Source organism: Lepisosteus platostomus, chromosome 14 (genome assembly GCF_059453375.1).
Source record: "Lepisosteus platostomus isolate fLepPlt1 chromosome 14, fLepPlt1.hap1, whole genome shotgun sequence".
Classification (NCBI taxonomy): domain Eukaryota; kingdom Metazoa; phylum Chordata; class Actinopteri; order Semionotiformes; family Lepisosteidae; genus Lepisosteus; species Lepisosteus platostomus.
The window spans coordinates 27501118-27516811 of NC_142624.1; the positions used below are offsets into that span (position 1 = coordinate 27501118).

Genomic DNA, 15694 nt, shown 5'->3' on the forward strand with positions numbered 1-15694 from the left:
AGTCGGGGGACAGAAAAGAAGTACTATTTTCAGTGCTTTGCAGAGCATCAATGCAGTTCTTCCACCAGACTTTTGTTGAATGTACGGGCATTAGAAGAGCTTGGAAATCTATTCGGACTTGTTGCACATCAGTATATTTAGAATAACAGAGATATGGACTAATAACTTATAAACATTTCCAGAAAAATGTAATAATGCGCTATTGTTTTGTCTCGTTTATAGTGAAAGTTTTTGTCTAACACCGCTAAAATAACAAAAACTGTCAAAAATGGGAAATACATAATGTAAAATTACCAACACTAAAAATACCACAATTTTATATTGAAATATACAGAAAACTACTAAAATACTGACGTTTGAACACCAGTTTCAATTTTGACACTCGGTATTCTCGTGTTGTTATTAATAAAGTTCTCTGATGTACAGTAGGAGTATTTGGAACTATTGCAAAGTCACCTCAAATATTCCTGCAGTCTTCAACCCCACAGCGTGGGAGGAAAGTTTCTTTACTTGCCAAGCAGGAATTACAAAACCTTAAACCAGTGAAGTGTCAGAGTCACCGTATTCCCACTGGTGTAAAAATCTGTGGGATTGCCCACAGAAAATGGTATGCCTCACCCCATTTTAAATTGCATGTTCTGTGGTTGAACATGCAGCAAATCCTAGTTTAATCACCTACCGTAACTTCATAATTGACACGCAGTGTGTCAATTTCGCAGTGTGAGCAACGTGTGGTCAGATTGATCAGTTTGCTCACAATGGTAAAGCTAACAGGTTTAAATAACATTTTATCCAATTTATCACTATCTGATTAAGCAAAATAAAATGTTCTAATTTTAAAGAATAATCTGAGAGCAGTGTTACCCCCATGTAGTGTGATTTTACTGGATCTTAGAAGCTAAGCAAGGCAGAAACAGTTTGATACAGGAATGGGAGACATTCTAAAGAAATCAATTTTGATGTTATACATGGTGCTAGTGAACCAGAAATTCCAAACCAATGCAACAGGTGCACTGTTCTGCTAGAGATGCTATGCTTGAGATCAGATGTTTAACTGAGCTCCTGAAAGCAAATCATTCAAGTTTTCCCCTTAATTCAACCGGTGAAGTAAATTCTTAATTCTTCATCTGATCTGGTGTATGACTGTATGGCACTTCAGTAGGGGATGATGTGATGTGCTTTGGGATCTTTTGGGATTAAAAGAGATATGCAAGTACTGTTAATTTCCCATGATTGAATAAGTGTGAAAAACAGCTTTATTACCTTAGAGTAAGAATAAAGGTATCAATCCTTTTTTGTTGCAGAATAACACCAGTCTTCAAATCCGAACAAGTACATCTTTCAACTGTAAAATTAAATTTTCCACTCAATGTTATTAAAAATAACTAAAGTATCATTTAGAAATCCTTTTGATACATTCTCATACTGGTGTAGTTCAAGGATGTGTGTGCTTTTATTTCTTGTACACCAGTGACCGCACCTCCAGCAACTCTTCCATGACACTAATTAGGTTTGCAGATGACATCACTCTTGAACAGTAGGTGTCATCACTCATGACGATGAGACCATGTACAGTACAAGAGGGAGGCGAGTCTGTCTAACATGGTGAGATAGCAACCACCTGGAGCTTAATAGCCTTAAAACAGTAGAAGTCTAGGTTGATTTCTGGAACACATTCGCTGAAAACCTCTCCCTGATAATCAATGGTGTGGCTGTGAGAGCAGTGGAGTCCTTTACATTTGGGGGGAATTATGATCTCCAATACCATGAAATGGGACATAAATATCACTAGTATCACAAAGAAAGCACAACAGAGAATGTACTGTACCTTTGGCACCAGCTTAAAAACTTTGGTGTCTCTGATACAGGTGTCAATTTGGTAACTTTGGTGTCAATTCTGATACAGTTTTACAGGGCCATTATAGAGGGCATTCTGACTGCCTCTACAATTGCTTGGTTTGGCAATGCATCTGCCTACTCCAATCACTGATGACCCTTCCCACCTAGAGTAGGTTACCAGCTGTTTCATAAGCTTCACAGTAGTTGAACAGCTTGTTTCCCAAAGCTGTCTTTTTGCTTATCCAGAACTTCCAGTTATACAGTATTTGCATTGTTTTAATGAGGTCCTTTGTCTTGTTTGTGTATGGTACAGTATATACCGAATGTTTTTGCAGCATCAAATATACCAGAGTCGTAAATTCTATGAACTTCTGTCCTCTCTCTCCATGCGAGATTGCGGAAAAAGCATTTCATTGCTGACAACCACCGCTGTATGCTGTATTGTTATGCATTTGATAAATAAACTTTGATTGATTAAATTCCTTTACATGAAATGTACTTGGCGTAGAAATATGATTCTGATCATAGCTTTCAGAAAGCTTTAGTTATACTCACATATTAAGAGAAGGGTACTTTGAAAACCAAATTGTTTACCTTTGCATTCTTTTTTTCTAAAAAAGTGGGTTCAATGGTACAAAAATTAAGACAAGAGACAGGAATCAAAACATGTTTATCCTTCAAAAACATTTTATGTATAATTTAATGGCAGACTTCCTACAAGGGAAATGCCAGCAGTACAAAAAATACAACCATCTATAGCAAAAGACCTTCCTGGAAAGAGGGTAGAGCTTCCACTAAACAATAGGCAAGTCTACATGAGAATATGTAAGGTGAATCACTGAAACGATAAGATCTAACCTACAGTAGATTTACAATACATCCAACCTCAGAGCCGATTTGCAGTGCTTAAAAATGATTAGAGCAGTACCCTGAGGTTTATTAGTTGCCCATGTGCACATGTAATGGGCATGTTATCACCTCTGTCACCTCTTAGTCAGCAGCAGTTCACAACAATATTATCAATATTAATAGTGAGCTGCTGTTTTAACACTTGGTTTTAATTACATAAAACACAATTTCATAATGTTTATTACACACAACAATAGAAACACTGATGTTTTTGAAAACTGACAGTCACTAATCATCAATCAAAATCGTTTCAAGATGTAGTGACAACTACATTTTCATTTTTACGGTTACTATATGATGCACTTTGCTCAAACAAAAGTGTAAAGTACAAATGAACATATCACTATGATTTAAATTCTTTACATGGCTTTAATAGGCAGTTGTTTCCAATACTAAAAAGAAAAGCACTTTTAAAATATTCCCAGTTGCGCTGAATTTTGTAAGTGTAAAGAGTCAAAACCACTGTGTCCATAAATAAAAATAATACACTAAGAAACTTTGACCTAGGATCTTAAAGCTGCACGTGCTTTGTCAAGAATATCTTTTCTCATCTTTGGATAATTAGGGTGTGCATCCAAAACCTACAAAAAACATAAAAGCAAAAGATTTTCAGACATGGAAAATAAAATAAAACTTAATAGCTATTTTATGTTGTCGGCGGTTTTGTGGAATCAGTAGAAACAAAATAAATACAAGAAGTGACAAAAATGTCTGGGTAAGCACTTAATATAAAAGTGTACTTGTGGAGAAAAAATACAATAAATTGTGAAATAATATTTAATATTCATGGTAAATAAGCTACAAAAAGGTAAACTAAACATACATACTCCACACAGATAGCACTCCAGGTTCAAAATTGAACCCAGAGCCCCAGCGCTGAGAGGCAGCAATGCTAACTGTGCCACCATGCTGCCCATGTGTAAAATAATCACAAATATTTGCATGGTATAAACAATAACCATTCATATAAAGCAAGTTTTTATTTTTTAATTGGCCAAATTAATATTTTTATTTTAAAAATAAGCTAACTTTTTGGTGTTAAATAAACGAACATGATTTATTTCAATTTATGGTTGAATGATGATCTCTCTGGGTAACACATTTCTTACCTTATGGCATATATCAATGGCATCAACATATCTTTTTGCTTTCAAGTAATTGAATGCAAGCTTGTACCCTAGAATATAAAACAGAAAACAGTTCAGAATCAGCAAACTCTCATTAAATGAATCAACAAGTATGAAGTTGTTGCAGCCACTGTTACTATTATCCTGAACTCAAGTACATTTGAAACTATCTTGAGTAAAATAGTACAGGGTAAAATATGCAGTGTTAATATATATTCTGCTAGTGACCTCAAAAACATTTCTTTTAATTTTCACAGTAATATTAACATACCAATAGTGGGATTGGTTTGATTTCCATATTTCCATGCCATTTCATAGTTTAGTGCAGCATCCCTGTATGATTGTTCCTTTTCCATGATGTAGCCCATATATTCATAAGCTTTACAACAGGACTGCAGGAAGAATACAAACATTAACTAGAAAACCTTATCTCCTTTACAGTTTGATGCCCGGAACTACATAATGGAATTAAAATGTAATTCAGTTTACAGTAATAATCTTCATTTCTTCTAAACTGGAGAATAAAATATGCACTTTTTATCAGGTAATATGTGGTAACCCCAGAGAGGTTTTAGACCAGTTGCAGTGAACATTTATGTAACATTATTTTCAGAACTGAAAATGTCACTCAAAACAGCGCAGGTGTGGAGATAGACCTACAGAAGTTTGCAGGGTCACGTACTGTACAGTACATCTATGTCTGGCATCTTGTCTACTTGCAACTTGTGATGATTTGTATCTGTGAACTGTCTAGCTCTGTCTCCCATCTTGAGATGCTGTGCCAATGCATTTATCAGCTGCACTGCATTCATATTACATACATGCAATCCTAATATAAACACCCTGGTCTTGATTTTGTGTTCCCTCCATACAGACACTATACTGTACATCCTCACACATGGTGCAAAAATAAAATGTGTTCGCATTAAGCATCTGTGGGAATAATAAGCTTTATTTTTTACATTGAGGACTACATAGATGAAGACGACCCTATCTCACATATCAAATATTTTTCATTTGTATTTTATATTTCTCAAATATATCTCATTTCCTTGGATTGTGTCTAGCATCTAATCTAAAATACATATTTAATATGTTAATGACTGAACTGTGTGATATGCTGCATGAAGATTCAGATGCCTCAACAAGGAGATACTTTTCATAGTAATGTGCTACTTCTGTGGTCCCAAAAAGGTTAGAGAGTTATATTTTTACACGTACAGTCTTTCAAAGACATTAAATGGGGAGAGTAAGGGTCCTTCTCTGTCTTCATTATCCAAGTGAATCACAGAGGCTGAAGACTGTCTTATATTAAGTACCTTATTGACTGTGCTGATTACACAGATATGCCTGATGTGGGTGGAGAATCTTGCACAGATTCCCTTATTGAGCACTTTAGATTTACATAATAGGGAGAGAAGCTGGGAAAACAAAGAAAAGCTGGCAGGCAAGCATGTAATTTCATCTTTACTTTTCCTCCCATAGCCCTTGGATTTTGTAATGGCATGTCTTATAAGAAAACTAATTTCAATAGAACTGTAGTTCAACTAATTACATTAATAATAAAAAAAATACTGTTGCTTAAATATTTACATTTTACTTTTTGCACAATTCTTTCCCAGTCGTGTGTGTTTTTCTGTTTCTAGATGCATTTTTACATTTGTTATATAGGTACATTGTGTTGGTTTGCATTGCCAAGTGTTTCAGTGCCTCCCACAAATTTCTCCAACGGGCTGTGACCAAACATCTCCAAGGTATTAGTTACTACATTTAAAGCGACAATCCCTTCTACTGTTAGATGCTTTATAAGATTGGAAGTGTCCCCATCAGATGCCTTGAGCAATGGAGGGGAGATGCTAGATTAATAAAAAAAAAATGAAAAAAGTGGGCGTGGGACATACAGTCAGTGAAAACGTCTTCTGAGCCTCCAAGGTAACAACCTCACACTTTTAAATCAGCCAACAAGCCCTCATTTTAAATGTATGCGCAAGAGACACAGGTAGCACTGACAGAGGCAGAGCACATTTTTTGGCATCTATCTGTGACACTTTGTGATCAATTAAACTCTACTCCTCAGTCCATAAGAGAAAGCAATTGTTTGCCTCAGGGGACAATAAAATCTTATCTTATCTTATATCCAGCAAATTCTTTAACTGTCTGGTGATCCTTCAAACCTAAGCAGTTAAACACATACTGTAGGTGTTCAGGTCTACATAATGCTTTGATCTGTTCTTACCTTATTATGACGAAGGCAGCGCTTTAGTAATTCCCCTGCCATGTCATATTTTCCCGACTGAATATAAATGTCAGCCAAAAGCAGCCAGCTTTTCTCAAACTCATCTGCATCTATGGCATTCCAGTTCATTTTTGCAATGCGTTTCAGTTGGTTCCTTGCCCTTGGAGTCTGCTTCAGAATCATATAAGCTGTTGCCATACCAAGCAGTGCAGGCACATGATCTTTCTGTAGAAAAAGACACCTTGCTGCAGTTGAGTAGTTAACTTATAATACTACAACTATTGTAGGTATTAGTAGTTCGAGAGAAATATGACAAATGTTAAACAAACGGTGACTATGGGATTACCATGGTAAAATGTCTCAGAAATGACTATCACCTTCATTTCTGCTTAGGAATCACTCGGCACCACTTATCCAACATTGTAGGATTGCACAGTGGAATTAATAATTAGCAAAATGGCAAATTGTATCTGTAGCATATTTTCTTAAATTGTCTTACAAAAGGGTTTAGTTAATTGTTTAAGAAGACTGATTCATATCACCTTAAAGAAACAGTACCAAAGTAAAACTACAGCTAGCTCATATACAGTAGGTAAAGGTAGTAAAATAAATGGGCAATACTCATCTTGATATTATTTAAATTAGATAATTTAAGCTTGACTGGTGACTGATTTTTGTATAAACATTAATCTGAATACTGCAAAGAAAGTCTCCTCCATTACTGTACAAAACAATCATAAAAACACATTCTTACCAAGCTGTTTAAATTTACCCAGAGGGCATTTCACGTATACTCCCATCTTTTAAAGTTTACTTACCTCTGTGTTTGCAATTTCTGTGAAAACATTTAGTGCCTTTTCAACATTTGCTTTCTGCTTGGTTGCCAAGAGGCAGTAGTTCTCCATGATATGTAACTGAACATGCCCATCAGGGGTCTGTGGTTTCAGCTCCTTCAGGAGTTTCTCTGCTGTTCTTACAGCCAGCTGTTCAGACTCTTGCTTCTCTGTGGAGTTACTGCAAAAATGAAATGATACTTAAAAATGATCAATTCTAACAATTATATTGCACATATTCTCTAACAATAATCACATAATGCAAAATGAATTAAAAAAATTTGTAAAGACCAAAAAATGTATTACAGTGTTTTTCATCAAATATCAGACACTCAACATAAGGCTTAGAAAAATTTTGAATATTCTGTAATTTACTCTATTCTGACATGAGACAAAGTAAGTTTCTACTACATTTATAATGCTGAATACCTTGTTTCTGAAGTTTCTCAAAATTACAAACATGTCTCACATGTTCAAATGTTCTTTTGTTCTAAAATCAAATGGTTTAATCAATACTTTCCAGGAAAAAAAAACATTCCTAATGACAGAGATAACTAAAGACAAAGTTCCTGTATAACTTAAGATGTAACTCACCCAATGTCACCATCTAGATTTTCAAACACTTCACCTCCCATTGTATCATTGTCTGGATTCAAGCAAATTTCAATCATGTTGTAAACAGCATTTTGCCCCCAGTCATTATCTTTGCGAGCCTTGTTAAAATGTCGAAGACCATCATTAGGCTCCCCCGTGAACCTTCAGAAAAAGTAACCAGTAATTGTGAAATTACACGTTTGAGGATAAGGCACTATTTTGAACTTTCGTGCATCAAAAGGTTTTAACTTGTAAATGCTACAGAGATGGAAAAAAAAATCCCAAACTCAATCATTATTAAAAATATATATTTACCACAGGTAAAGCCCTTTGCAGTAGTTAAATCCTGGGTCTAGCTTTGCTCTTGAAGAATGCTTCTCTGCCATCTCTAGAAATTTTGGGACCTCTTCCAGTTTTCCTGCTCTTCTTAACAAGTCAATTAAACGTGACAATGTTGGGTAGTTGTCTAGCAAGAACAAGTGTAGGAAAGATGGTTTCCAATCAGTCTGTATTACATATGCAGAAAGCATTATGAAATATTTTTCTTAAAATGCTCTTTCCTAATGTGCATGTACAGTAAGGAAAGAAGGCAAATGTTGGATCTAACCTGGTTTACGCTCTAAAAGCTGTTGAAAGTGGAAAACAGCTTGCTCATAATCCTGCTTCCTGAACATGAGATCAGCCATCATCTGCAAAGAAAGTCAATGGATTAAGTGTAAAAGTGCATTTGATACAGGGTACGCGTATTCAGTTAATATAATTAGTTCAAGCAAAACAAAAGACCATACTGTTAACACCAACTGCTAGGCAGAACTAAAGTACAAATGCTAAAGTCGTATGATAAAAAATAAAATTGAAAGCTGCTCACCATGGTTGCAGCTTCATTATCCTGATCATTTTTAAGAAGTACTGTACATTGATGCTGACATGCTTCTGTGTCATCCTGAGAAAGGTATAACCGTGCCAGCTCCAACATCACCTGTAAACAAGACGGGGTTTCTTAAAATATCAAAATGGGAATTACTGTCAAAAAGCGGTTAGCATGGGCTTTTGTTCAATTCCAGACAGAGGCCACTGCTGTGAGGAGTTTTCCTGCTCTCCTTGCATTGTGAGGGTTTTCTTCAGATATTATGGTTTCCTCTCACATTATAGCTCACTGCCACCCTAACCATGAATAAACTGTTTTGTCAAAATGTGTGGATTTCAATGGGTGTTTTTTGCCATCCTACTTTTGTGTCCTTCATTTTCACAAGTGCTATGCTTAGCAGCCTGAAGAAACATGTTGGATGTATGAAAATGTGCATGCCTCATAATACTGTAGTCAACTGATCTTCGCATGTTTTTAAGAATGAGATTTATATGTATCATAATACTTAAGACAATCATAGAGTATTAAATGAGTGACTTCCACAACAGTATTCAATACACCACAGCTTACTGAGGTTCAGGTACCTTATTATTGCATTATAATCAGAAAAGTAAATGGAAATACAACATATTATCTGTAGTATCAGCATTTACAAAATCTAGGTCACATCCCTCCTTTTTCTTGTACAGAAAATTATACAAAACTATTTTCAACACATAGAAGTATATAATTTCTTTTTCTTGACACAAATATCTAGATCTTTAAAGAATGAAAGAGAAACAGTGCGTTAAGATAGTAGAAGAGTGTTCAAAGAGGATATTGAGATGCAAAGTGTTGAAAAAACACAGCTGCACTGAGAATAGAAAGTGTATCACAGAGTAAAAATCGACCACTGAACCAACCTTGTTATCACTCTCACAATAAACAAGCGCCTCTTTGTAGAATTTGATGGCTTTCTCATAGTCTCTTTGACACGTGTAGTGCTTGGCAATCTCTGCACAGATCTCTGCTGCTAGCTGTTTCTGCACAGGAACTGCATCAGGCTGCTCCAGCTGCACCCGCTTCAACACTCGAGCTTGCACGTCTCTCGCCTACGAGACATTTTATGCTGTGAGAATAAATCCACACATTTCACATGAGAAAGAATCTTAGTTATTAGAGTCGCAGTGGATTGCAACATTTCATCTTGTATATTTCAGCAATTTCATTTTTACAGGTCAGAGCGGCTCTGATAAAAAAAAAACCCCAAAAGATAACGTGCTCACATCCAGCTGGACCTGTTGTCTATTTAACACACTGCAACAAGTATCCATATTGGCAATGCATTTCACTACTTTGTACTGTAAGTAAATGACTGGAAAACACTGCTAGGTTACCAAATGAAAATGTTCAAATACTTGCTTTCTGTAAGGAGAGTAGAGCCTGTTCACTTTTCTCCATTTTGCTTTGAATTTTGGCTAAAAGAACTAGATAGCGGCCATCTTCAGTTAGTTCAGCGAGATCATTCACTGAAAAACAATGATCCATCAATTCGGCTAACAGATGCTCCATTGCAGACTGATACAGATAAAGTTAAGCTATCATTTAAAACAAATATGACAATCCCTGGCAAATGTGGTAAACAGGCTGGAAAATCAGGTAAACAAAAAAGAAATGTAATTAAATGGCTAGCTAAGAGGTTTAAAAAATAATGTTTTAAATGTAGCTGCATTCTAGATCAATAAAGGATGAGCTAACAACAAATCTACAGATGTCTTTAAATCTTACAGATGTAAAGTGAGTAAACAAGTGCATGGAAATCTATGGACTACAATGTTCAGAGATAAAAAAATGTATTTCTTATTCTTCTACACAAATTTAGAAGAACTTAAATTTGCAATATAGTACCTGTTTCATGATCAAGTGCCTGTTGTAAAACCTTTTCTGATTTTTCACACTGCCTCAGTTTAAGTAAAAGCTCTGCCAAGTCATAACGAAGGAAATTCTGCTGACCATTCTTGAGTGCTGCTTCATAGTAATTGATTGCCTACAAGGAGGAGGAAGAGCAAAGGAGTCAGAGGAGGACGGCAAATCAATTCAGCTGAATTCCACTTCAACAGAGAAAGCTGAAGCTGTTGCCTTTCACAGTTTCAAAAACATTTAACAATGTATGTACTGAGTTGGCTGATTAGGTGTTCTGTATGTTTAACATTTAAACATATGTAAAAATCCTGAATGCAAAAGAAACTGTGTACAGTATATTAAAATAAATCAAGAGGTGAAACATACAACCAACATACCTTAGAATAGTTGTGAGTTTTAACCAGGGCTTTACCAATCTTGCTGGCCAAGGCACCATCCTTGGGGCTTTTCTTTAACGCTTGTTCATAGACTTCAATTGCCTTTTCTGGCTTTGAATGTTTAAGTAAAAAATAAACAAAACAGCTTTCCATGCACTTCATAACATCATAAAACATAGGGAAAAAAACACTTCCATAGTGTCTTAATATTAATCTTAAATAACTATGGACAAATTACTTTAATAATTTGTACATTATTTTTTTTAAATCACAAGAAAGTACTACTTATAAAGTATGCTTACATACTGGATAAACTAGATGATCACAAATATTACCATTATTTAGTGCAGTGCACACTTTACTGGTACTAAGATGGTACAAAAATTACTCTAATTCCACTGATACTCTTTTTCTAATTCATATTTGAATAATACATAAAATGCATAAAAGAAGCAAAGATAAAACCTCTTGAAATATGTTAGAAAAGAACAATGCTTGTCATGGATGTTATGTATTTGATCTTGTTTCATCGCATTGCTAGACGTTACTCATAACGAACACAAATAACCATAAAGAAAAATTCAAAGCAATGCCAGTGTGAAGATTTTGTACTTTGAAGGACTCTCAAGAGGCTGTATTATTATACAACGAGTAGAAACAGGGTAACCACTTCATTTATTTTACCTTTTGAAGTGCCATTTTGGTAAAAGATTGTGTATGGAATAAATATCAGACGTGTGCATAAATTAAACTTTTTACTTAGTTTCAAACTTACCTCTTGAATGTTCATATAGGCATCTCCCAATAAGAGATATGTATGGGAGCTAGGCAGTTTCTCCACCAAGTCTCTGAAGACAAAATAAACATTCACTAATTTGCATATTCACTTTTTTTTTCTATGAATGTGTGCTTTTGCAGCTTTCAGTAAATGCCCTGCAAACATAAATGTTTAAGACACTAACAACCAATCTTCCCGAACACTGACGACCATGGCACCCACTGCCCTTGTTCCAGATGCAACTATTGGGAGTAGACTTTTGCAGCATTAATAAGCATATTTTTAAACGCCCACTTGACATTGATATACATCTACAACACCCATGTCATTTGGATTACCCTTTCTAAAGTATGACTGATGTATATTGAATATATCACCGATTTATACAACATCCTTGTTTTTACCTGTAACAACTAGCATAGAGGCGCTTCTCCTTTCTGTAATGCAGATAAATGTCTGCCATTTTTTCTTTGGCTTGAATGTAGTACTGCTGCTCTGGTGTAATGTTCCGAAGCATACTAAGGGCCAGTTCTGTGTCCCCCCGAAGCAGAGCCAAGTCTGCATTAGCTATAGTGACGCGCAGCTCTTCTGGAGTCCCGGAAAATTCGTTGATGGCATCCTGCATCACTTTAGCTGCTTCGTGCTGGAAATACAAAAAAAAAAATCAGGCAACATCCACCAATTTTACATTTGAATATATATATTTTAATTAATCAATAAAATGGAGAGTGAACATAGTAACAGTGAAGGGAAACATTTCTCAAATAGTTTTTTTTTCCCATGGAATTGTCTCTACCTGTTCTCCATTCAGCCAGTGGGCTTCTGCTAACTCCAGGAAGATGGACACGCAGTCAGTGGGGCTGATTTCCACTTTTCTACTTTTGGATTTTGAAGAACTACCAGATCTCTTCCTTCCTGGTAGAGCCATGGCTATCTGTAGGGTTTGAATGGCTTCTTGCACCTGTCCCATTCTTTTCTGGACCTGTGCCTTAATCAGGTGATACAGAGGATGTTCCCGCACCTACAGATAAATATTAGACAAAGCACGACAGTGAACTGCCATGTGAACAAAGCCTCTTTTGCCCTTCTTTATGTTTATCATCTGAGCTTGCAATAGATGATACCATCTTTCCTAACGTAGAAGAAGAGATTCTAAACGCTGTGCCACAAAATCATTCACATGAATCCCGATTTATCATAGAGTAAACTGCTATCTACATTCATTTCTAATCTAGATTTGGGAGAACAAGGCAACACACATCAGTTCTAGAAACTCGAATACAGCATTTCCACTAATGAAGTAGAATGTCATATTACACAAAGTAAATCTCATATAATTTTGTAAAAAATATTTGGAATTTATTAGACCACCACAGGTACAATACTGATACTAATCACCAATCTACTGCCAGTATATTGTCGAATTATAAATTAAGTGTTTAAGAGAAGCTTTTGAAGAAGTAATATGAAGCAAGCAAGCATGCAAGCAAGCAAGCATGTTTCCTGGTTTCCTCTTGTATATATCACTAGAAACAGCATATTAGAACCAAATGGCTTTCAAAACTCTGGATAGTGAACAAACGTTTATGAATGTGAAGTCTATCTGCAGGCAGCACTAATGTGGAACTCACCACAATGATGTAATACTGTATGATTTTTAATTATAATAATTCAAAAGTAAACTAAAAACCTGCAATATTTAAAAAAAGGTTTCTTTATAAGCAGTTAATCAAAAGCAATATGACTCTTTGATCATCTATTGGAGAGACCAGTCAGTCTGGAGCAGATAAATTCGAAATTATGTACACATCAAAGCATTTGCAATTAATCAGTAATACTCTTTGTTCAATTTTTAGACAACAAGCTAAACCACATCACATGACTCACCTCGAAATCATAACTCAGGCACAGTTCCAGGGAATGTGAAGAGAGTTTAAAATTTCCTTGTAACAGGTAAATTTGTGCCATCAGCAGATGAGCATCAGCGTGGGATGGATTCTGTTCTAAGCAGTGTTTCAGGCTACTTTGGGCAGCATCAATATCACCTATGTGAGACATAAAGAGCTTTTTAAAAAAATAATCTGTGTATGATACATTATAATAAGTTTTAGTGCATCTCTGTGTGAGACACCTCTAAATCTTTCTTTACTTTACTTATAGTAGCATAAGTAATAATATTATTATTACAATAATAGTATTACTATACTATTTTGTATAGTAATAGAATTTTATGGGATTTATTGTCTATACTGGAAATCACTGTGCAAACAACTAATGATTGGAAAAGAGGATATTGCAACTCTAATGACAAAATTTTAGTTTTAAAGTTTCTTCTGTATTTCATAGTTATTGTCAGCATTTTATTTTTTTAGAAGCTTTAAATCTAGACAGTTATTAAAAATATTGTAAATCACGTGCATTGATCTTGGGCTATAGCTAGTAAATACGCCACTTACAGTACATCATGGCCTTAAAAACTGAGGAAGGAACATATAGTATGAAACTCCACTGCACTACAGTATATCTACTCTCACCTGCTTGGAATTTCACTTTAGCCATTAGATAGATAGCCTGGACAAGTCCAGGCACTGTCTTGACCACCGTCTCCAGCACTGAGGCACAGTGTCTGAGCTGGGGGGAGGCAGGCCGTCCTTGAGATGGTGGCTGGAGAAGAAGAGAGAGATCATCTAAGGTCACATTAAGATTAAATACGGTAAAGAGTTGGTAACAATTTAACATTTACAGATTTTTAAAAAACGAAAATGCATCCATTAATGAGATACTCATTTCTATATTTCTTTGTAACTACATTATGGGTGAAGTTTTAACATATTATGTTCCGCCCTTAGGCTCCCAAATTAAATTCCAACGGGTTTATGCTCCAGAGGCTGCATTTACTGAACTCAATGGATATTCAGATACTGCACTATAGTCATTGTCTCCATTTCAGGGCTTAAAAAACACAAATGTCTTTAAAATGACCTGTGTTGAGCAGAGAGCAATGTACTCCTTGATAATTTCCAGCAGGAAGGCCGGATTGAGCCTTTCAAAGTATTCAACCCCAAGTGGCAGTCCTTGCAGAGCAGAGAAATGTGTGTCCATAGCATCATTAAGCAGGTTTATGACTTCCTCCTGAGACTTGTACTTCTTTGCTGCTAAAACTGCTCTCAGGTATGACAGTTCCTGTGTGAGAAAGGTTTTCATTTTATAAAATTCAGCAGTACTAAATGGTGCATTCACAAAGCCGATATAATCAAGATATTAATCTCTGCATTATTTTATTGCAGAAATTATTTTTGTCTTATGAAAAAAAAAATTGCTATAAATATCCACTATGACCTTTTTTATTATCTGCTAAGTTTTAGCTTTAAAAGAATCATATGCTTAATTAAATTCCCAAAAGGCCTGGGGGAAAAAAAGCTGGCAAATCTTGCTGTTTACTTTAGGATAATACATTTGTTTCTATAAGGTGGTGCAATACAACAAAAACCCTCTCAAACACATCCTGGTAAGTGAACAGTAAGTATACATATATGTTAACATTTGCTTACTCAGAAAAAAAAAAGGTGTGCTAAGGTGTGTCTTTACTCAGAAAGAAGCCAAGATCCTGGAGATTATTAAAAAGCACTATAGGAATACCAGGCTACTTTAGACCATAAAATTCAAAATTACTTTCCAAATTCTATATCTGCATACTTAAATCAGTATTATATTGATACTCCTGAAATTCTCTCATTAAGTAACTTAAGAAGTCATGTAAGGTTTCTTTTGACTTAATGAGGCCAGGAGTTTCAGAGGCCCAGAGGGAAGGTCTTGAGTCCTAAGACTCTTTGTTGTCCCTTGAAGATAAGTTTTTTATGTATCAGTAAGCAATTAGAACTGAATATGTAAAGAGGTGAAACAGATTTAAAGCTTTTCTTTATTATAAGCTCTTATATTTTAAAAGTATTTTAAAGACATTAAAGTGTATTTGGCCATTTTTAATAAAAACCATCTAAGATGTTTTTATTGATCAGTAATATCAGATAGTGATATATTAATATACAGCTTTATAAGACTTACAGTTGTTCCTTGTTTACTTGCTAGCTTTGGAAATATGGGCCTGTGGTTTTTTTCAAAGTAAAATGGTTTACTTAGCACTTTCCCTTTAAACTTTTTTATAATATTATTTCTGAATGTGCCCTATAAATGTTTTTGCTGACAGGTAATAAGTATCACTAAAAAAGGACAC

At 35.3% G+C, this 15694-nt stretch overlaps 1 protein-coding gene across 1 annotated transcript in view; it reads right to left on the minus strand.

The window, feature by feature from the left end:
* Positions 1–2508: 2508 nt before the first annotated feature.
* ttc21b (tetratricopeptide repeat domain 21B) overlaps positions 2509–15694 on the minus strand; it is a 32322-nt gene continuing 19136 nt past the window's right edge. The window contains exons 11-29 of the mRNA XM_088605421.1: positions 14446–14646; positions 13998–14127; positions 13351–13508; positions 12260–12484; positions 11868–12106; positions 11461–11533; positions 10686–10796; positions 10294–10432; positions 9808–9914; positions 9309–9497; positions 8407–8517; positions 8146–8227; positions 7854–8004; positions 7539–7700; positions 6930–7125; positions 6112–6336; positions 4147–4267; positions 3858–3925; positions 2509–3329 (exon numbers count right to left, since the gene is read on the minus strand). Of these exons, the coding sequence (XP_088461547.1) occupies positions 3252–3329; positions 3858–3925; positions 4147–4267; positions 6112–6336; positions 6930–7125; positions 7539–7700; positions 7854–8004; positions 8146–8227; positions 8407–8517; positions 9309–9497; positions 9808–9914; positions 10294–10432; positions 10686–10796; positions 11461–11533; positions 11868–12106; positions 12260–12484; positions 13351–13508; positions 13998–14127; positions 14446–14646 (2766 nt within the window). The 3' untranslated portion in view covers positions 2509–3251. The remainder of the gene's footprint in view (positions 3330–3857; positions 3926–4146; positions 4268–6111; positions 6337–6929; positions 7126–7538; positions 7701–7853; positions 8005–8145; positions 8228–8406; positions 8518–9308; positions 9498–9807; positions 9915–10293; positions 10433–10685; positions 10797–11460; positions 11534–11867; positions 12107–12259; positions 12485–13350; positions 13509–13997; positions 14128–14445; positions 14647–15694) is intronic.